Source organism: Leopardus geoffroyi, chromosome C3 (assembly GCF_018350155.1).
Source record: "Leopardus geoffroyi isolate Oge1 chromosome C3, O.geoffroyi_Oge1_pat1.0, whole genome shotgun sequence".
Lineage (NCBI taxonomy): Eukaryota > Metazoa > Chordata > Mammalia > Carnivora > Felidae > Leopardus > Leopardus geoffroyi.
Window position 1 is genome coordinate 124,665,916 of NC_059338.1, and position 23,700 is coordinate 124,689,615.

At 42.8% G+C, this 23,700-nt stretch overlaps 1 protein-coding gene across 2 annotated transcripts in view; it reads left to right on the plus strand.

Moving 5' to 3' along the window:
• Positions 1-13,318, plus strand: part of ZNF704 (zinc finger protein 704) — a 239,806-nt gene extending 226,488 nt beyond the window's left edge. Inside the window, exons 9-10 of one of the 2 annotated variants that reach the window (XR_006706522.1) lie at positions 802-1,707; positions 9,915-13,318. Coding sequence is in view for 1 of the 2 variants with exons in the window: in XM_045454794.1 (XP_045310750.1) it covers positions 802-913 (112 nt within the window). In the remaining variant the exon portion in view is untranslated. Of the gene's footprint in view, positions 1-801 lie in introns of both variants that reach the window. The other variant, XM_045454794.1, reaches the window with a different exon arrangement.
• Positions 13,319-23,700: the final 10,382 nt, after the last annotated feature.

The window sequence follows — 23,700 nt, forward strand, 5'->3', positions numbered from 1 at the left end:
TATTAATGAAGATTTATTGTTTTGGGGCGGAGGGGTGGTAACAGTTTGCAGTGAGTTTTCTCGCAGAATAGGTACTGGTGATTACTGGGTCTATTTAAAGCCATATTTGCACTAACCCCTGTATTAAGAGAACTATAAGGTATAGTTTTTAATGTACAGATCAAGGAGAAAATCCTCAGGATTCCCTTAACCAGAATGCTAGAAATTTGAAAAGCAAGAGAGCACTTGAAAGTACCTATTTAAAATGTAAAAGAAGAGACCTCTCTACTGGTATTTTTTTGTATTTACTTGCTTAATTCAATTTTATGAAGATGGCCAAATGGACGTGCCCACAAATGAACACGTAGAAGCTTAAGAGTTATAGTAGCAAACTGTGGGTGCCTGGCTGGCTCAGTTAAGCGTCTGACTCTTGATTTGAGGTCAGGTCATGACCCAGGGTCGTGGGATCGAGCCCCAAATTGGGCTCCAAGCTGAGCGTGGAGCCTGCTTGAGATTCATTCTCTCTCTCTCTCTGTCCGTCTCTCCCTCCGTCCCTCTGCCCCTCTATCCTGCTTGCACACACTCTCTCACTCTCTAAAATTAAAAAAAAAAAAAAAATTAAAGAGCTATGGTAGCAAATTGTAATAGCTAAGTGTAGTGGCCGTGAAAACATCCAGGACGTTAAAGTCCAAACCTGGTAAAAACCCCTACTTTGTTTCTTAACATTGTTTCTTACTCTTTCAAGGGATCTCAAGCCCTCCGTAGAATGAATGCCCATTGAAATCAGTCCCACAGAATAAACGTTCCGTGTCTGTCTTACAGAAAGCCCAGGGGAGAAGGCAAGAAGTGCCGGAAGGTATACGGCATGGAGAACCGAGACATGTGGTGCACGGCCTGCCGCTGGAAGAAAGCCTGCCAGAGGTTCACTGACTGAGGAGAGAGGCTCACCAAGCGGGCGGCCCAGGGCCCTGCTGCCCTCGCCTTCCACTGCGGGTTTGGGAAAGCACTTTTGCTTCTGAACAAAATACACTTGAAGCCCAGGAAAAGCACTTCCAGGAAACTTGGTGGAATTACAGCAAAAAAATAAGGTCACCACCCTCCACTGCTCCTGCTGAGAATCCAGCCTGGAGCGGCTGTAACTATTTTTTTTTCCTTGAAAAGAAAAGTCAGCTTTTTTTTGCTGTATGCCTAAGTCTGCAAACTGTGGACTTCTGTAGCAATGGAACCAACAAAGCCCCTTTTACCTAGAAAGGAGGCATATTTTGATAAGCTTTCTGAATAATGCCATTTCTGAGATTTTTTGACATAGTAAAAAAAAAAAAAAGCGACGCGTTATTCAGTAGCATTTGTACAGAGAACAACACTTGCTTTCATCGTGAATACTATTTTCCCTGTTTTCCATTTGACTTCCTGGAGCAGTGCACATCATGATGTGTTGCCGGAAAGTGCAGCACTCTGGGTATCTCTTCTATTCTTGTTTGTTTGTTGTGTTTGGAAGAATGGCCCCAGACCGAACCGTGGCTTGGAGGGTCCCAGATGGCATAAACCCGAAAGGAGATCACCAGCAGACCTCAGACCCTGAAGCTGAGTTCAGGACATCCCGCTGTAACGTTGGGAACACCTAGGAGTCTTCCTCAGATTTCTAAGAAGCCCTTCCTCCGAGAGGTGGCTCGGCTCATTCTCTACCTGTCACAGCTCGATCAACGACTGGCACAGGTAGCCACCTGGGTAAGCCTCGATGCTTCTTTCAGGGATGCAACGCGAGCCGCAACACAGATCCGTTTGTCACTGCGTGTGTGACAGTGCTGTTGCCAGGTTAGTGGGTTGTCGGGCCGTCCCTCAAAACCCCACCACTGGCTGGTTTCAGAACAGGTAGAGAATTCCGACTATCCCAGCAGGTTTGCTGTAGACAGCGGAGTACAGCCTAACACATCCCCCTCTGTTCAGAAAGACATGTGAAGTTAGCAAACCGACATCCATTCTGAGTGCACTTTCACAGGTTTTATGCTTTAGCATGTCTGGGAGATGGGTTGATGGACAATACAGACGTGATCTGAGTACATGGAAGGTCCAAAACTTTTTCTTATTCAAATACTGGCACTGTTCGCTTAGAATTTGCTCAGAGGGGAACGTACAGAACACCAAAAGGAAAATGCATGTGGGTATAGGAATCTCTCAATTTAGTAGGACCAGGGCTTGCACTGTGTTGCATTTAGCAGGTTTCCCAGCCTAGTAGGTTTGTTTGTTTTGGTGGTAGTGGTGTGGGGGAGGGAGTAGTTGTCACGTTCTATGTGTACGCTCATTGTCTGTCTGTCCTACTCTCGATTGCCCTGCTAAAGAGTTACTTCTCCTATACCTATGCAAAGGATTAAGAGCACCTTATAGGATGCACTGTGTCAGGATGGGGAGCCGACGATCAGCCATAGGAATGTTCAGTGAAATTGCACAGAGGAGAGGTTAATATATGTTTAGAAATTGTACATACACGTTTGTTTTAGAGTTGAGAGAAGTCAGTTAGGAATAGCAGAAATCCTTTTCCTTTTAGAAGCAAGGGAAATAGAAGGAGGTTTCACAGTGTAATAGCCACAACCTATACATTCATAGATTTTGGCAATTTTATTTTGTAAGCTTTCATGTGACTTTTTAAATATTATTCCTCAAAAGAGATCCTGTTTTCCTCCTTCATTTATTTTTCTCTTAAAAACATGTATTTCAAGAGAGCAGGAAAAGAGCTTCCTTTACCTTCATGGGTAATTGAAAATCATGTTTAATTTCATGATTTCCAGTCAATAGTAGCCACAGCACCAGCTATAATGTGTGTTTTAGTATTTATGAGGTCAGCCAGGAAAGGGCATATTTTTTTAAGGGCAGAAGTGTATTCGTATCCTCAACCCCAGCATGTCTTTTCTCCTCCCTGGAGTCCTCTTGCTTCCCTGCAGGCACCCTCTGCTGTACCATGATGCTCCCTCTGGCCTGGTCCGGGAGGCTTGAGCTGTGGGTGGATTGCCCCGTGGCCACAATGAGTCCAGAGCCGGTGAACCACTCGAGCAGGTTCTCCGTGTACTGAAATGATGGCTGGGATGCAATCCTAGAGCAGAGGTTTTTCTCTTCGGCAAATCTCCCTGGCTCTTGATCCTTGGATTAATTAAGTCCCTCATCAAAAACAATTACAGTGATGAGGGGCTAAATCCATCCTCCCCACCTCCCAGAACTTTGGGACACAGGGAAGGAGAGGTCTTTGTCCTGGAGGGAGGTTTTGTGGCTGCGCCCTAGAGATGCAGCACATGATTCGTTCTGAGCTCTGGCCTGGAGGAGCCACGCTCAGTCCCTACCTGGGTTTTTGCCAATGCACAGGTATAAGCAGAAGCGTACAGCTGAATGCATCTTCCCTGGGATTTCTTGTCCTTTCTAAAGGCTTCTCTACACATACTCTTCTGCATCCCCAGTCACACGGGGACTCCTTTCTGCCTACTGGCCCCGGTCTCTGGGTACTTTCTTCTCTGGCACAGGTGTGCACAGACCGTCAGTCCCTTCCTGCACACACAGACATCCATTTTTGGTACCAAGGCATGTAATAACTGGAGAACCATCAAAATTACCTGGCTGGCCTTGGGAAAAAAGTGACTAACTTCTTTGCAAGCCACCCAGAAAGCTATGAATTGCAATATACAGCACTGATTGTAAAAGCCAAAATTACAGGAAAAAAAAAAAAGACAGCCATTTTGTTATATTTTGGGACTAAATTAAGTGCCAAATTAAGGCCGACATTCGTTTTATGCCATCCCTGTGGTACCACGTTCTTTTATGTCTTCATTTGGCAGGGGGAGGCAGGGGGTAGGTGCAAAGGGCAGTCCCATAGCATGCTGGCTGGTTAACCAGAGCTCCGTCCATCCCACGGATCTCAGAGACTTGTCTGTTCAAAAGGAATGGCCATACTATGGATTCTGGACCCAAAGTATTTCTAAATAAGGCGTGCTCTAGCCTTTTGACCTTTCTCTCCCTTGATACTTCTTCCTTCAGAAAATAGTTCTCATCTCTAAGAAGGCATTTCATAATAACGGACAGGCATTCTTCAGGTAGCTGCAAAGCAAAGAGAGTTCATCATCCAGCAGTAATTTTAAGCCTTAGTCCTTCCCAGAGGACGTGCACCCAATTTATGGGCAGCAGTGTGACAAGCTGGAGAAGACACCCAGGTAGCAAGTGGGTGGATTGGAGGCCAGAGAGGAGACACAAGAGGTCCGTGGACATCTGGCTCCCACTCACCTTGTTAATGCTGATTGGCCAGTGGTGACTGTCCCTGGACACCTCGGAGGGAGCTGTCATGTCGTCCCTCCAGGAGCAGCTGCCACTCCCGTGCACGTCTCTAGTGGGCACGGACCTCCCTCCACCTTACTTGCCGGAAAGTTTCCTCTCCTGGTTGGTAAAAGCCAGGGTCAGGAAGAAGGCAGTGGGTTTCTGAACGGGTGCGGGCTCCGCGGTGAAGTGCCTGTCAGCAGCTCCGTGCACCGGGGTGCCCTTTATTAGGTGATTCCCTGTCCAGTCACAACTGTGTTGCAGATGAACACTTTCAGTAGCGAATGATGGGTGTTGCAGTTCCTGGGCTTTCCAAAATCTTCTTAAAGAAATAGTCACACGAATGGTGCAAAAGATTTCTGAGACCGAAATGCCTCGATCCCATTTCAAGATTGTCTGCGTTTAAGTTGGCTGCCTGCAGTGTCACACCAAGCCACGCTTTTGAAAGCCGCCCTGGGTTCCGTAGTAGCCAGCACGGCTGACCTGAGTCCTCCTTCATCCGGCTTCACCGGAAAACAAAAGAGCAGCATTCACTTGTGAATGTTTAGAGGCAGGTGGCAAGAACTGTACATATAGGAGAGGATACCTTGAGAATAGTAGCAAAATACTGTAAATAATATTCATTTCCTCAGGGAAAATTAAAGGGTATGTGAAAGATCTGGAAGATCCTAAGACTAGAAAGACTTTTATTATCTCTAGAGTCTTTCCCAGTCAGAACAGTTTGGGTGGTATTTTTGTTTTTAACGAACATGATAATTATTTCAAGACAAATTTACATGAAGTGGACGATGTCGACTTTCTGAGGAGCAGTGCTCTATGGAAATGAGCGGTTTCTTTGTAGCTGACCTGCAGTCTAAGGCTGACATTTGAACCACAGGCACAGTCCCTGGTGGGTATTCACAGACTGGTGTAAGGCTTTTTCTGAATGTAATTGTGAGTCCGAAGCCTCGGTGTTCCTTTTCATAATCACCCGGTTGATGACTGTACACAGAATTCTGTAGGCGAAGGTGTTAAAGACGTGCACTTTGCATTAATAGCATGTTAAGGAGCAAACTTCCATGGACTTTTGCGGACAAGGTGCTGCTTTTTCTCATGACCCTGTAGAATTTCTATTGACCACATCAACTGTAGCATTGACCTGTATGAAGACAGGGAAGGATTTGTGCATACAAATGAATGGAAACAGAGCCGAATTCATGAATATGGATGAGGCTGTGGATCATTTTGGAGAAGACGCTGGGTACATGGGTCAACTGGAAATTTCATTTCTCTAAGAAAATAACCCTACCAGCGGCACATACGCTCTCCCTGTTCCTCATACCTGTGGGGATTCCTCTCTACTGGAACTGTTCCGTTGTGTCTTTTTGCATTGTAACTTGTCAAAGCAGAAGTTGGTAAATAAAATGAGATTAGCACTTTTAGGTACCAATTGTATCACTATGTAATGCACACCAATAGAGCAAGGAAGTATAAACTGCATTTAAGACCGACCGGTTTGCTTATTGTGAGTGACTCTGAAAAAGCCCATACCCAATGATATACATGCTTTAAAAGGTGTACCTATCATAGGACCAGAAATCAAAGTGGGAATCTTACTTCTGGTCCTGTTTTGTAAATAGTTGCTTTTTTTTTTTTTTTTTTTTTTTTTTGAAGACAATCTCATGTTTTATAACTTCTCATGTGGGTCTGAGAATCACAATGGTAATGTGTTATATCAAAATGTAATCTTAAATACAATAGCAATTATAACTTAATTTTCCAAATAAGACAAGAAATATACTGCTTTAGGCTTCTACAATTCGGAGAGACATGACACTTTTATAATAAGCATTGGTACTTCTCAAGTAAACAGAACTGGAAATATTTTACAAGATGCAGTGTTTTGTAATCACAAAGAACATGAACATTTTGTGGGAAATGACCTTGGTTTTATACATTGTAGCTTATTTTTTAAAATACAGTACTTACCAGACAGGAAGTCTTAATATTATAAGCAATTCCTGCTCTCCAAACAAAGGGCTATGCCTCTTTTAAGCAAGTGTTTTTGATGCATATCTTTTCAATTAACCCTCTGCAGCAAGGGTAGAAATGCAGATCAGATGGAAAGATTATTACAAGAGAATCAAGATAGCAACAGCTACTCCTTTTATCATTGCCAGTGTGTTTTCAAAGGATTATGGGAAAAGACACTTTAAGAATCAACCATATGTATCTTAAATGGGAAAATATTAATAGATATGCTTGTAAGCAATGGGAGAAACATTCTTTAAATTCTTTAGTGTAAAATGAGATTCTGTCACAAAGACCAGCTTACCACAAACCTGCATTTAACTAGCAACTATCATTTGCTGGTAATTCCTGAAATCATGGTATTGTAAGCCCAAAGATAGAATTTTTAGGTGATCGGTGGTGTTTGAGATAATTTTTTCCTCAGCACTAACTAAATAACTTTAATTTTCTTATCAAAGCAAGTGCTTGATTTTTCACAAGAGGAACAGACATGCCAGGTTGCGATCAGAAAGTCACTGTATTCCCAAGGGAGAGAGCCATGGAGAGTCTATTAACTGCACAAATAGTTTTGAGCTTTGCCAAAACCATTTCATAATGCTGTACAGTTTCTTCTAGCCCACTCACTGTTAAAAAATAAATAAATAAAGCATCTTCTCTTTCTAAGATGTCAGTAACTCAAAAGCTAATTAGCAGTATGCAGATAACATCAAAAGACAAGCTGGCATAGAATGACCGTATATCCATTGGGCAACTCCTGTGGAGTGGTCAGAGGTTCACTCAGACCTTGCTTTCAAATAGCTTTTAGAATGTGCACCCATGAGGACTAGAAATGCACGAAGATATGGAAAACCACACACAGCCTCGGCTCCTGGTCTCTGAGATGAGGCAGTCTGCAAATCTCTATCTTTATCGTCCCTTGAATATCTCCATTGTTAGCATTAAATCCCCAAGAAGTGTTCACTGCTGTATGGTTTTGAAGCAAATGAGTCTTGCTTCATTTTTCAATAGAGGCTTCCTAATGGTTTATAGCAGAAGCCTTAGAAAAGCCAGGCAGTATCTGTAAATGAACAATTCAGATCAGGCAAAACAGGGACACCACAGAATGGTAGAGATCATTGTGAGCCAGACCGCCCATGCACCCACTGCATGGGGCACCCAGCTCCAGACAATCAGAACCATGCAGAAATCAGGCCCAGGGCTGCTAGATCTTCTGACTCGGAAATACGGTGTTACGTGACATTTAAGTGTTGACAGCTAACTCAAATTCTTGGCCAACACTGTACAGACCAAAGAGAACCCACACGGGGCAGACGGCAGCCTTCGGCCACCGGTTTCATCTCGCGTTCCGTGGGAGATGTTGGGGAAGGCACATCTCACATTCCACAGCCATCGGGTCAACTTCCTCCCTCAGCCCCACAAACTCACTCGTGGGCACAATTTGGGCAACTAAAATCAAAGAAATCATTCTCATGGAAGACTTGAATATAAAAATACAGTATCCTTAAACTAGCCTTGCCTCTGATCAAAATACGCTGAAGTACTATCCAGCTCCCCCCAGGCCAGGCCCCAAAGCATTGATTGAATAACTGTCATCCCAACTTCAGTTTTCACTACCGTGACCACTGTGATGAGGGGCTGGCAAAGAGCAGCCTTATGCCTTCAAGAAGGCAGCCAGGAGCCCCTGCAGCTGAAGACAGCCCACTTTGCCTCCTCGTGCCAAAGCCCTGTGCCAGCCCCCCCCACACTCCCTCCCGCTCCATCCTGCCTCGTGAGTCTTCATTCCAGGGTGAAAGTTCCATTGTTTCATCTCCCATATAGCAACATCCTGGCTTCAGACCTGGTAGGTACTTTAGAATGTCCACTAACCCCAAAATGGAGTTTTTCCACATAGAGAACCCTAGCATCTTTGTCCGAGGGCAAAGACGAAATGGGAATAAATGTGTCATGGAAAAAATTAGAAGCTGCTGCTTTTGCTTGGGAGGACTAAATGACTTCCGGCTGTGTCTTACACCAGAGTCCTGATGGTGCTGGCATCGTCGCTAACCCTTTCACACATATAATAAAGTAGGGGTCTTTCAGAGACACTATTTCATTTGACCTTCCTAAGCATCCAAGGCACAACAGGGATACTTAGGATCACCTCCAAGGCCAACCCACAATAGTCTTAAATCTGTGAGTCAGCCTTATCACTGCCCAGAAGGAGGAGGGAAGCGCTTGGAAAGCACTGGCTCAGACCTTAGTCTTCCAGACACTAACCCTGAAAAGACCCAGGGACCCACCAAGTTCCCATCCTTTCAGCCCATCTTTCCGCATGGAAACAAAGAGCAGACTCATTCACACAGTCACATGCAAACTCAATCCTCCCGACTGTATCCCTTTAGGGTGCTGCCGTGCCCCCACTCCCTAAGTTCCCACCATCTAAGTGGTTAATTACAGGAGTTTCTTAGCTAATGTGATGTTCTGAGTAAACGTTTTGACTCCTTGGGAAAAAAAAATTATTTTGCTAACATGCAACACTTATTATCCATCTAAAGGCAAATTGATGCCAGAAAATTTTAAAGCAGCTCAAAATTACTTTTCATGATCCAATCAACAGGTACTGTCAACTCAAAGTTGGAAACACCTGGTAATATGGTTAAGTCACGTTTAAATACGAATGCAATTTAAACAACACCGTCAACGCCTGAGATTTCTGTCACCATGAGGGACTAAAAGGCTGTCCAGCAATGAACAGGCTGCTTCAGGCCTTCGCCCTGTCGTTGGCCAGGCTTCACATCATGAGGTTAGGGTACTCACAGGAAGTTTAGTCATGGAGCTAGAAGGGGCCTAAACCATTATGGCCTGCCACCTACTTCAGTAACAGGCTTTTTGATAAATGAGACTTGTATTATTTGTCTGGAAATACAATGCTGGGGGAGGACTCTCCTCCTCTGCAGGAAAAGAAGTCTGTTTTGCAATGGTTAGTGCCAATGCCAGGTCAGTGGCGGGGCTGAGTGAACAAGGAGAAAGCTGAGGCTCCCAAAGAAAATAACTACAGATTTTGAAAGAAGGTAGAGACTGTGAATTCGATGCTCAAATTAAGGTCCTCGTTTAAAAAAGAAAAAAAAAAAAGTTATTTCACAGTGGGCGCCATTCACATAATTTTCAACTGCCAGCTTCCAAAGAAAGAATCCCCTTTATTTATGTTAGGAAAATGTTAAGAATTCAATGCTTGAGTCCGATTAACTATTACATTTACTTACTAGGGGCGGTTCCCTAAATTTTTAATTCAGAAGATTCACCACCGTAGAAAGTAGCAACTCCTGAAAAAGGCAAAAGAGCAGTCATTAAAGAACAAAATTTTCTTTAAAAAAAGACATATATATAATAATAATAATAAAAGTTGCTCATCTATTTTCTTCTGAATTCTCTCTACATCTCTGACTAAAGAGGAAAACCAGGACTCTCGAGAAGAAATTGAACTTAAAGAGAACAGTTCCTGTTCTGGTGATTAGTTTTGTTTCCCCATTCTTGGCAACCTCCTTGTGTCCACTGGTGTGACCTTATTGAGGCCACACTGTTATTATGTATGTTCGCCTCCAGAAGTTCCAGATTAAGCACGTTTGCTCCTGTGCTGATTTCTCACTCTTCAGTTAAGGTCCAGGGGGACAAACATCACTACGACTCGTATGGGAGGCTCTGTGAGGCGACCCTCTTCTTTCGGAGAAAAATTTCCATCTGTCTAAACAGTTTTGGGTGATCATTCAGAGGGCAGGTCAGTCAGCACCCAACCTGCAATGCTCATCACAAAAGACTCGAACAGACTTGCCAAGAAAGAATGACAAGGCAGATACCTAATCATTTCACCTGGACTCAAAGCCTCCACGCAAGTCACCTGCCCACTGGGCCCGTCCACGGGGTGTGCCAGCTGCATGATCAGAACCAACATGGAAGGACAGAGGAAGAGAGCTTCACATTTAGTTTCTCTGGGCCCTGGCCTCCGCCCACAATTATACAGCATGAGAATGGACTTGTCCTCTGTTATGTGAAAGTGGCCCCTTCAAGGTATAATTGTTTTAACTTGGTGTTTACGCAAGGAGAAAACTACTCCAGTTCTCATTGTTAAGCACTTGCCCCTCACCCTGGCGGAGCCCTCTTCCCATGCTTTGGGCACACGTGGCCAAAACAAAGGGGGAAATGGTAGAGCTTTTGGGGCCAGCAGTGCCAGAGCTGGGATTACCCCTCAGGGATCTACAAGTGTAGTGGAATTATAAACTGCCCCCCTCCAAAAACAGCATGCATCTCTTTGCAGATTACAAACCCTTGCTTTGCTTTTTTCGCCTTTTTATCCTATACTCTGCTAATTGGAAATCAATGACTGTGACTTGACCAAGCCCTGTGATGATAGCAAAGCCCCTTCTTCCAAAGTATCCCGACTGTTTGGGGAACCTCTGTGATCTCTGGTAGAAAGCTTTAGAATAGATTTAGATTTTTAGGAAAGAGCTCAATACCCCCAAATGTTCCACGACTTCGATAACTGAAAATGCTCTGGGTGTAAAATAACCCAGGAATGTGGATTATTTATGTTTTAAAAAAATGTCATTAATCAATATTTTCCTACAACGCGACCTAGAACTCCTATTTTTGTAATTAACGGTTGGACGATGGTCAACCATTTAAGCATATGCTCTCTGGAATAACCAGATACTAGTGTAGTTTCCAAAGTGTTTCGTGTCTCAAAATCTATATACTTAGAGGAAGAACTCAGGATAAGAAAAAAATCGCTAGGTCCCAAAGGGTTCATGACTATCATCAAATGCAACTGCCAAGTGGCCTGCGGTCATCTTTTTCAAATGAGGGGCCTGGGGAGTAAGAGAACAACAGTTATCACAAACCCTCCGTTGCCCTTAGTCCACGATAAGGTTTTTAAAAAACTCTGCTTTTAAAAATTAAGCCATCTTTCAAATTGTTTTCTATACCAAATCTAAAATATTAAAATGAAATTATAAAATATTTCAAATGGGGTATTTACTGGAAACGCTGTCAGTAGAAAGCATTGCTTTTTAGTGCCTGCTAAACAGGTAAAGATGGACAGAAGAGAAGGAAGCAGTCCCTTCTGTGTGATGCCAGGGGTAAAATGACAGGCGTTAACTAGTAACTGGGCACTAATTCAAAGCAATGTGGCGATGCTATCCAATTTTTACAGATCTTTTGAAATACAATCTTACCACCATTTGGGGGTAAGTACTTGCTTACAAAAATCTTTAATATTAGTGAATGAATGTATGAAGCTACAAACTATGCATTTTCCAAGAGTAACGTGTATTTTATATCAAATCCAAGTAAATTGTTTTCATAGACTTATCACAACCACAAATTATGAAAATAAACTTGAATGCATAACATTGTGGGAATGTGGGACTCCCATCTATATTCTTCCAGCTGATATTTTTAAAGACAGTGCATTGAAACTTCAGGCTCTAAACAAATACAGCCAGTAAGGTAAATAAATGGGAAATGGTTTATATGTTACTGCGTAAGCAGAAATGAGAAATGCTGGCTGCTACAAATGTGCCCGGTTTTTTAAAGGTGGATATTCTAGTAACACTGGATTAGCAGGCAAACAAAACTGCATAAGGTTAATGAGCATCGCATTGGATAAACATAGCCTAGGTTGTGTCTGTTGTGTTTACTTCTCAATCTAATAACAAAAACTATTCTCCAAAGGGTTTGGGTTATACAGTTTCAAAGAACAAAATATAAAAATGCTGTCCAGCAAAGCAAATCATTGAGCTTTTTTCAAAATCACATGGAGATAATTACTTTACATGTCTGGAACGTCCGTATAGAATATACACACGTTTCTTCAGCACTCTTGTTGATTTTGTATTTCTGTGAAACCTTTTCCCCTAATAATTTATCCTTGCTCCTCAATCAGTAACTTCCTACGTTACTCAGCATGAAAACATATTCTTTCCTTCTTCTGACAAGGTTGAAATAAAGAACTCCAGTTCTCTTGCCATTCTGGCTCTCTTCTACGTCCGTTGAGAAAGTTTCTCAACTGTTCGTAGAAATACGGAAAATATGGAAAAACGCACTTCTAAGCCTGGTACTTACGGTTATACTGGATATGTTTGCTACCTATTTAGAAGTTATTGGGGATGGGGACGTGTCTTTTTATATGATTTTTAGCCAAATTCAGATGTTCTGATACTCCACTTCTGAATACCTATCTGACTGTAAATACAGCCTGTGGAGGTTCAGGTTAATAAACCTTTCATGTGACTGTTCCTCAGCCATGCTCCTTGCCAGCTGTTGGCACACTGTACATAGATTTGTTGAATGTTTCAATGATGTTGTTTTTCTAAATGCTGTTCTCTAAAACAACTTTTTGAATGTTTTTTGCTTTCCATTGTTCAGGACTTTGTGTGTTGATTTAAAAAAAAAAAAATTTTCCTAAATATTTAACACCAGGAAAAAGATTTAAAATAAACTGGTGCTAATTGAAATAGAAGAAACATTTCAGATTTGAAGACTTACAATATAAGATGTTCACACCAGTTAAACTATCTAAACTGCACTTTCCCGCGGGGACAGCTGTCATCTACCTGCAATGGGCATCAGGAGGACCACTGAATGTTTACAGTCTCTGTGGCCCATTTAAGTGTAAAATACAAAAATGGCATCGTCCCCCCAGAGTTGAGGATTTGCCGCATTGGTCCTATGGAAGCATTGAAGTAGAAGTAAAGGCTTATAGTAAGAATCAATTTAGTAATAGTCTTCTGGTCTTTGGACTTTCATGTTCTGTGATGCTTAGCTGTAACAATGAATATGGTGTTGCCAATGTAGTCTGACATCATCGTTGACCTGTACTTACTGCGTGTATGGTTCTACCTTGGGTTGCACTGGCACATGCCACGCCAGAACACTGGACTTTCAGTAAGACCATTCTGACTTCTACGATGTCCACACACATGAATTTAAATGCACTTGTAACTGGTTAATTACCATGGAGTCTAACTTCCACTTAATAAAAGTTTTTGTGTACCTGCTTCTATTTGGGGGCTATTTATTTAAGCAAAAAATAACTAACTAAATACCCAAGAAAGGCTCACCGAGGGTTCGAGGTTTTACCACAGTTGTAAAAATAATTTAAAACCAAAGGGATGTCTTCCCCCATATCAACGTTCACCATCAAGGCTATCTTTAGGAACGTGGAAGGCACACCTTCCTTCTACAGTTCATCCCCTGTAACTACAATTCAAACCCATCCCCTTGGCCATGACTGCCCAGATAAGTTAGCTGCTCACCCTGTGTTGCTAGTCGAAAGGCGATGTCTCTTCTAGCCCAAGCCAGCCTACCCCTACCCCAGAACAACTCTGGGTCCACTAAAACCTGATATATTCACCTACAAGAGCCAAGCATATATATGTGCGCAGCAAGTAGGAGGCTTTGGAGTTCAGCAGACTTGAGCACAAATCCAAGTTTGGCCTCTTGCAAGGTAAATGACTGGACAAGTGATTTAACCCTTCTAAGTGCCATCCTTACCATGGGACACGATAATGAAAAAGAGGAGAACTAATTAGCCTGGCTTGGACAGTATCTTTATCTACTCCTAGTCCAATCATCCCTAGCTGGGGTGGGCAGGATTATGACCCCTGTCCTACCACCTGGCCCAGAGAATTTTCCACAAATGGGGCTATTGTGAGAATGACCTAAAGTAACACGTCACAATGCATAGAGAAGTAGTCCACAAAAGGAAGCCAAAATACTCAAACACTGGAACCCTCAGAGATCCAGAATGAGTGCTTCCAAACACCAGAATTTTCTTTTCAGCTTCTTAAAAAGATTATTTCTGAAATAAGAATGTCCTGCCTTATTAAATGCTTACACAGCACATCTAAATGTGTTCTTGGTTACTCCTGATCACCATTATTTCATCAATCGAATGTGCAGTGGAGACAGTTTTATAGTTCGGCCTATTCCAGAACTGAAGGGCTGTGCCATTGGACGCCCACTGCTTTCTTTCATGCCGCCCCCAGCCCCAGCTCAGTTCCTGGCCAGTGAACCTCTGTGATTTCCTTGTATTTGGCACAGGGGACACTGAGCCCCTCGCCTTTCCTGAGATGCGGTAGAACAGCAAGTAAGACTAGCCTTCCCGAATTCCTACTGTGTGCTGGGCAATGTGCTAGATGCTTTCACGTGGTCATCTCACTGAATTCCCACAACAGCTCTACGTGTGGGAACTGTCACCCTCATTTTCTCCAAAAGGAAGTATCTTCCAAAAAAGTTAAGCAACTGGCCCAAGACTACTCAGCCCAGATGGACACTGGCATCCCCTACCTCTGACCCTGCCCACTGGATGTTCTGTGTTTTTAGGGGCTACTAGCATATGAGTGTATTGTGACTTATCTAAAGCAGGTAAGTCCTAAGTTCCCTATTGCCTTTCCTCTGCTCTTGAACCAGGTGTGGGCTGCTCTTCACCTCATTACTGCTTCCCATCTCCTCCCTGTTGTCCACGTGTTTGCTGCTATTCATTCTCATTTCTTCTGGCTCCAGTTCCTCCCCAGAATCCAAAGCCACTGCAGGACAGCTGGGCCCTGTATTCACATCCAACAGTGAGAGTTCTCCCATGCTTCCCCGCAACACGTCGGCCAGGCGCACGTCCACATGGACGCCAGCCCTCCTTCCACAGCCTTAGCATCCTCAGGCCTCCCGAAGATGGCTTCCACACAGTTAACCTTCAGTGCCTACGTTTATGCAATGAAAGAGGATGGACATAGCAACCTCTGTGAGTGGTGCTCAAACCATACATTGTTTTGTTTTTTTTAATTTTTTAATGTTTATTTATTCTTGAGAGAGAGAGCGTGAGCAGGGGAGGGGCAGAGTGAGAGGGAGACACAGAATCCAAAGCAGGCTCCAGGCTCCAAGCTGTCAGCACAGAGCCCGACGTGGGGCTCGAACTCACCAACCATGAGATCATGACCTGAGCTGAAGTCGGACGCTTAACCGACTGAGCCACCCAGGCACCCCTCAAACCGTACATTCTTGATTCTCTCAGGCTCTCCCTCCAAGGTTCCAGGAAGCTCTCCTCTGAGAGCCACTTGCAGAGGCTGTAGCCTCAGGGGCAGGAAGCAGGAGAAAATACTGAGAATCTGGACTATAGGTTTGTCTTGCAAGGCTATATGTAGATCCTCTATTTGCAAACAAGTTTTTACCAAGCATTTCTTATCTAAAGGGATGCTAAACAGCAAAAGCTTATGAAGTAATGAATTATCTTAATGAAAAAATGAAAGCTACCTTTCCCTCAAAAAATATCCTCCACGACTTTCCATTTCTTGAGCTTGCAGACTATGTCCTACTTGTGTACAATACGCTACCAGGCATATACTACGTGAGCAATAAATTTGTTAACGAATGAATGAACAAACTGATCAGAGCATTTCTTCAGGCTTTGGGTATGCTCTCTGCTTTCAATCTACCATTGTCCGAACAAAGCAAAGGAGGACGAAGTAAGTGAACATTTTGAAGACTGCCATAAATATTTATTTGGCCTAAGCAGCATTTTTTTTTTTAAGTTTCTTTAGAATATGTACATTCTCAGGGTGCCTGGTGGTTCAGTCAGTTAAGCGTCTGACTTCGGCTCAAGTCAGGATCTCACCGTTCATGGGTTCAAGCCCCGCGTCGGACTCTGTGCTGACAGCTCAGAGCCTGGAGCCTGCTTCAGATTCTGCATCTCCCTCTCTCTCTGCCCCTTGCCCACTCATGCTCTGTCTCTCTCTCTCAAAAATAAACATTTAAAAAAATTATAGAATATGTACATTCTCAAAATTGCCAACGCCCAATGACTATACTGATTACCTAATAATTACCCAATACAAGACAAAGTGGATACTAACATCCACCGTTTTTATTGTACAAATTCCTTGCACACAGCCAAGAATCCAATAAGCATCTAAATAAAAACAAAACCAAAAGAATGCCTCTAAATGAAATAAATTGCAAAACAGGTCTGTGCTATTAAAAGCATGCAGAGTAAATGGAATGAGACCACTAGGATTTGAGTCCGTAACAGGAGAGACGATGTAGACTGGCACTAAGACATACCAGACACTATTTTATGATGGGGAGCTGGGTATTATAGTGACTGTTTATTTGTTTGTATCTAAGCAATATATGTACATAGTAAAAAAAATTATGGCAATAAAAAGTTTACATGGAAAGCAGACCCCTGTTGCTCTGCCCCTTTCTACCCCTTCGGCATATACTGAGAAGTCGCTATTTCTAACTCACTTCATTGTTTCTTCTGATAATATTCGACTCCATTTTTTCTAAATGATATGCAAGTATTGCCTGACAAACAGGAAGACCAGCACAGGCAGAGGTGTCCACTGTATTAAGACCAAGAGGACATGCCCAGCATGAGGCTGCAGATAGATGCACAGGGGCGGACAAAGTGCCCAGCACAGGCAAGTCTCTCAATTCCAAGGGGGCCCTTGCACACAGTCTAGATCTAACGATCTGAGCAAGACATGCATGTGGCTGGCCCCCAGCGCCTGCATGGCTCAGTCGGTTAAGTGTCTGACTTCGGCTCAGGTCATGATCCCGTACTTTGTGGGTTCAAGCCCCGCGTCGGGCTCTGTGCCGGCAGCTCAGAGCCTGGAGCCTGCTTCGGATTCTGTGTCTCCCTCTCTCTCTGCCCCTCCCCCCCCAAAAAATAAATACACATTAAAAAAAATTGTTTTTAAGCACTGGTCCACCAGCTGCTCCAGGAGTCTCCCATGAGTTGGCTACCAGTCAGTTTCCCCCCAAAGCATGGTAAGCCCTGGGCAACCTGAAAACAGTCAAGCATCCTCTCCTCTAAGTTAAATCTATAAACTAGCCTCCGCTCCAGACCAGACCCTTCAGCTGCCCAGTGGGTCTTCCACCATTTCTTTTAATAGTATTTTCCCCAGCATGCCTGGTTTTCGGTACAACCCTTGTTTAGCTGACTTCATCATAGTAGTGCCTGAGTCATCACAGGAAAACATCTCAAGTCAGATTTTGAAAAACGCCTCAATGCAAAAGTTCCTCCTTATTCACCTTGAGGCTACACCACACATGCTGGGAACCAGTACAAGATTGGTAGCAAGTAATAACCCCACTCAAACTACATTAAGCAAACACAAGTGGGGAATTTGTAGAAAGGACACAGGGTGTCTTGTAGGATCTAAGGATAATGGGCAAGGTCTTGTGGAGGCCTAAAAGCAAGGGTGAGAAAGCCACTGGGAAACACAAAAACCATACTTCCTTTCCAGTCCCATCCCCTCGCTGCAGTGGTGAACAATCCAGAGGCTTACACTGAACTCATGGTACACATGGTCAAGAGTGGTCTAGAATCCTGGAGCACCAATTCCAAACTCAGAAATCACTGGCCCAGCTTGGTTGAGATATTTTCCCCTGTTCCGATCAACAGGGCATGGAGGGAAGGGTGAGCTTAGGGATCAATGTCAGAGGCTCCCAATAAAAAGGTGTGTAGTTGGGAAGGAAATGATGGGTGCAGGAAATAAGTAGCATTCCTACTACAGTATACAAAAGCCAGTTTTTCTAGCTATTAAATACAATTGTAGAATTCACAGCCAAGGGAGTATTAAAGATCATCCTACTTAACTCTTGTAGATGAGATTCATAGATGAGATTCATGACCCAAGAATGTCATTTTGCATTTATTATTGTTGTTTGATGCTAGTTTGTTTTCATAAGATTATCTTGTTTGCTTGTCTTCTGAAAAACAAAACTGTCTTTTCTCTTAAACATAACTATGCAGCACATACAGGGTAGGGCCACTGGAGCATTCATATTCTAGCTGAATTCAAATCCTAGCTCCATCATATACTGGCTATGTGACCTTGGGGAAGTTAATTAACCTCTCTGTGCCCCAATTTCCTGCTTCATAAAATGTGAATAATAATGTGACCTACCTCCTGTGAGTACTGTGCATTCTAACTGAGTTAATATGTGTAAAGTGTGCAGTACGGTGCCTGACACATACTGAGAGCCATAAAAGTATTATGTGAGTCATCATGTAAATACTTGTATCACGTGAATACATGTAAATAGCTTGAGACAAATGCATTAGCCAACAAAATCATCTCAAAGCATCAGAGCAGGAGCCATTAAGTTGCAAGAAAGCTAAAAGTAGGTATTTATTTCTAACAAAAACTATTTTCTAATTTTTCCAACTTAGAACTCTTCTGCACTATAGAAGAAAAAAAGTAAAAAGGAAATAAGAATAACTGATAATTACAACACTCAAAAAAAAAAAAAAAGCATGGGTAGATTGATGCATTTTTTCAAACTATTTCCGTGCATATTTATGTGCATAGTTGTGATCACACTGTATATATAATTCAGCATGTTGCTTTTAGCCACTTCACATTATAACATATGCATTTTTCCTATATCATTAAATATTTTCAAATGCCTCCACTTTAATGGCTCTGTAATAGTACAACATGTAGATATACACTGATTTCCTGAAATATTCCCCTACTTGGAAAACACAGGTTGTTTCCAATGTTTTTTTAAGATTTATTTTTAAGTAGGGGCACCTGGATGGCTCAGTTGGTTAAGCGACTGACTTCAGCTCAGGTCATGATCTCACAGTTTGTGGGTTCAAGCCCCGCATCGGACTCTGTGCTGATAGCTCAGAGCCTGGAGCCTGCTTCAGATTCTGTGTCTCCCCCTCTCTCTGCCCCTCCCCTGCTCATGCTCTTTCTCTCTCTCTCTCAAAAATAAACATTAAAAAAAAATTTTTTAAAGATTTATTTTTAAGTTATCTCTACATCCAACATGGGGCTCGAACTCACAATTCCAAGATCAAGAGTTACATGCTCTACCAACTGAGCCAGCCAGGTGCCTCTTGTTGCTTCTAATTTTAAACTCTCATACTTTTTATACAGATTACCAAATTACTATCTTAATTATTTGCTTCAATTTAGTCTCCCAACAGCAAAATGAATGAGTGTCTTCCTGCATACTTACCCGAAATAAGTATTATCATTTTTTAAATCTTTCCTAAATGGATAGGTACTAAAAGACATGTCATTCTTGTTTTAACGTGTATTTATTCCGAACTAGCTAATGATATTAAATATTTTTCCATGTCAGTCATTTAAAATTCCTATTCACAATACGCCAATTCATGTCCTTTGCCTATTTATATCTGTTGAGATCTTAACCTTTCCATACGTATTAATAGGAATTCTTTATATTGTTAGGATGTAAACTTCTGTTTTGTTATAATAGTTTTCCCAATTTATGTGCATTTTCAATTCAGTCAGAGACATTTTTGCAGACAAATTTTTAAATCATTATATCAGGAAATCTGTCGATGTTTTTCCTTAAAATTTCACATCTTTCTTGTAGCTTAGATAGGTTCCTTTATTCAGCTATTAGAAAATCCTCTTTTACATTTTTTTCCTTTTATTTTAATACTATTGTAGGGAAGAGGGTGGGTTTTTTTTCTATCTAAAATATTTTGTGGGACACCTGGGTGGCTCAGTCAGTTAAGCATCCAAATCTTGATTTCAGCTCAGGTCATGATCTCACAGTTCATGAGTTGGAGCCCCACATCAGGCTCTGCACTGGCGGTGTGGAGCCTGCTTGGGATTCTCTCTCTCCCGTCTCTCTCTCTGCCCCCATCCCACTTGCTCTGTCTTTCAAAATAAATAAATAAACTTAACGTTTTTTTAATAAAAACAATATTCTGTTATAGCTAAAGATCAAAATGTATTTTTTTCTTTCCCAACAGCTGACCAATTGTCCCAGTCTCATTTATGATGAACCCAGCCATTCTCCAGATTTGTATTACCATTAGTTACTGAATTGTTATATTAGGATCTGCTAAGGCTCTTTTGTTCCTGATTAAACTCAGTCAACCCAAGTTATCTCCTGCCTCCTTTTGCTTTGAGCATTTGCACAAGATCAGGCATGGACGTAGTGAGGCAGACAGAATCTGGTCCAGGAAAGTCATCCGGTGTCGACTGCTGAGAACTTCATTCCATCTGGTTGTTGAACTTCTGTCTCTACCATCCCATCATTCACCCTTGATGTCCATGATCCTGCGTGGCCTCTAGCTGGTATAGACCATCCACATCTACTGATAATGCCCCATGTTACTCCCACCAGGACCCTTCCAGGCTCCTGGCCTTGTCTCAACACTTCTGCCTCTCTCCTGGGATCCTGGGAGACTTGAAAGTCTGCCTCAAGTCATCCCAGACCTTGACATGCCACCTTACCTCCCTTATGTGGCCTCTCCAGTGCCATGATGGCCTGTCACTGCAGTAAGCTCTGGAAAGCAGAGCACAGACCCACTCGACTTTGAAGTCTCCCTAAATGTATTTGGCATTGCTCACACCTGCCACTCCACAGTAACTTTGGGGAGACTACACCAGAGGTTTGCCCTGTGGCTCTCCTTTCTGCCTCTCCAAACTCTTCTTCCTCCTCCCCTCCACCAGTTAGTCTCTACCTTGCAGTATCCTGTGCCCCTCCCAGCCCAATGTCATCTTTGACCCTACCTTCTCCTTCACTCCTTGTGACAAGTCCATTACCAAGCCTATTGGATTTCACCTACTAAACATCTCATAAATATACTCAGTGGGTTTCCCCTCCCACCCAGGTGGAAGAACCCATCTTTCACTGCCTGTACTTCTTCGATGGCACCTAGCAGGTCTCCCTCAGGTACTTTTGCATGCTTTCAATGCATTTTCCTCACAGAAGCCACTGAGCTCTTTAAAACGCAAATCTGATCACACAACTCTTACTTTGTGCACTTTGGCAAGGCCAGCAAATGTGAGTCCCTGCCCATGTTGGCCATGTCCAATGGAACCTTCTCTCTACCTGCTAGCCTCAGTCCTTACGGACTCATCCTCCCCCCATTCCAGCGCCTTCACCCATGTTCCTTCCTCTGCCTGGGAAGCTCCCCTGAAGTTTTACTGTCTTTTTCCCTGCCCTCACCTCCACCCCCACCCTTCATCTGGCTTACTCATCACGTCCTTGGAGAGGAAGTCTTCCTCCTCATCAGAGCTTAAGTCTCTCATAGTCACTGCCCAAGAGCTCTGTGAAGACAGGACTATATTGATCTTCCTTGCTACTTCTCTGGTATGTAGTATACAATGGGGAATTAATGGATGAAGAAATGAATGAATGAATGAATGAATATAAAGCAAGGATGCAGAAGATCCAAATAGAAACATTTGTCTCTGTTTTTTTTAATTTAAAAAAATTTTTTTAATGTTTATTTATTTTTGAGAGAGAGAGAGAGACAGAGTGTGAGTAGGGAAGGGGCAGAGAGAGGGAGACACAGAATCCGAAGCAGGCTCCAGGCTCTGAGCTGTCAGCACAGAGTCCGACACGGGGCGTGAACTCACAAACTGCAACATTATGACCTGAGCCAAAGTCAGATGCTTAACAGACTGAGCCACCCAGGTGCCCCTCTATTTTTTTTAATGTCTATTTATTTATTTTCAGAGCACGAGAGAGCACAAGATGGCAGAGAGAGAGGGAGAGAGAATCACAAGCAGGCTCCACACTGTCAGCGCAGAAACTGACACACTCAATTCCATGAACTGTGAAATCGTGACTTGAACCAAAATCAAGAGTTGGATGCTTAACTGACTGAGCCACCAGGCACCCCATCTGTCTCTATTCAGTATCAGTCATCATTTCTTAAATATTATTTTCCCAAGTCATGCACCCTAGTTTATGACACTTAGCTTGTGGTTGATCAGAATTTCCAGTAGTGAATTGGGCATATTTCTTTCCTTATACATAATTCCAACAGCTTCTATTTACCTATTCTACCAGAGGCAGAAATGGAAGAGTAAATTCTAAACAAACGTAGGAGGGAAAGAGGGCAATTAGGCCTAGAATGATACACACATCAAAATGCACTTGAGGGGCACCTGGGTGGCTCTGTCTGTTAAGCATCCAACTCAATTTCGGCTCAGGTCATGATCTCAGTTTGTAGAATAAAGCCCTGCCTGGCTCTCTGTGCTGACAGCGCAGATCCCACTTGGGATTCTCTGTCTCCCTCTCTCTGCCCTCCCTGCTCGCACTCTCTCTCTCAAAAATAAACATTAAAAAAAATGTACTTGAAAGTTTATCAAATGAACAAACAGAATAAAAACCTCAAAACTGGGTGCCTGGCTGACTCAGTCGAAAGAGGCTGCAACTCTTGATCTTGAGGTCGTGAGTTTGAGTCCCAAGTTGGGTCTAGAGATTACTTAAATAAATAAACTTACAAAAAAAAAAAACAAAAAACTGAAAGGCTACTTCAGTTACAGGGAATCTGGTCTTCCCCCTGCTCTCGGCCCAAAAAATGTGGGGGAGGGGGGATATCCAAAAATAGAAAACACAAAGAGCAGCATCTGCTACATTTTTTGAGGTGGTAGCAATGGAAGGAAGATGGTTTTCTGAAAAAACTCAAGCAATAAATGTCTCTGAACGCTCAAGCCCTAGACCTTTTATAATCTGATGACAATCTGGAAAAACTGCATTATGAGCATACACCCTTGGCCTTGTCTACACAGAATGAACAATCTCTTTTCTCTGGCAAATGTCAGCCGTCTTCTGCAACACCACTATTTTCACGCAAGTCTCACAATCCAAAACTGTTATGTAAGCCACAACACCTTAACAAGAACTTATTTACTCTTAATAATAGGAAAGTGCTTTTTTTTACTGCAATGAAACCATAAATCTGGCCTGTTTTGCTTCAGTTCATTTGTTTGGAAGGCCATCTGGCAAGATTATTCAACACAATGCAGACAGACTCTTCCTCAGCACGAGTCAAATATTTTCTGTTTCAAGGTTGATGTTGTGCCTAAGGCTGGGATGTAATTCTTTTTTCATTTTCTTCTCTTGGCTTTTTATAGCCACATAAACCAAGGATTTGACTTAGAACCTCTTGTACATGTTTATTCAACATATGATGATAATGTAATAAAACTGCTTCCAAATGGCACATTTGAAAATCAGTGTCATAACTTTAGAGAGACCAGAACTGGCTGTAGATACTTCTGCCTTGTAGGACAGAGGGACCATTCATCCCTAGGTAGACAGGAGGAAAACACTTCAGAGAGCTTTGACAGTTCTCTTTAGTAGAAAGAACGGAGGCTGTTTGGGCAAGCCTGAATGGCCAATTTTTCTGCATAATACACAAATGGAATTTGGACAGTTGGGCAGCGTGTGTGTGTGTGTGTGTGTGTGTGTGTGTGTGTGTGCGTGCGTGTGTGTAGAGGATTGAGGACCTGGGACTGGGAAAGGAGGCAGGGAGATCTGAGGAGAGTTTGGTGCTGTCCAATGGAACTTTCTAAGATGATGGAAATGTTGATGTTTTGCTCAGTGTGGTAGCCATTGGCCTGTTGAGCATTTGAAATGTGGCAACATGACTGGAAA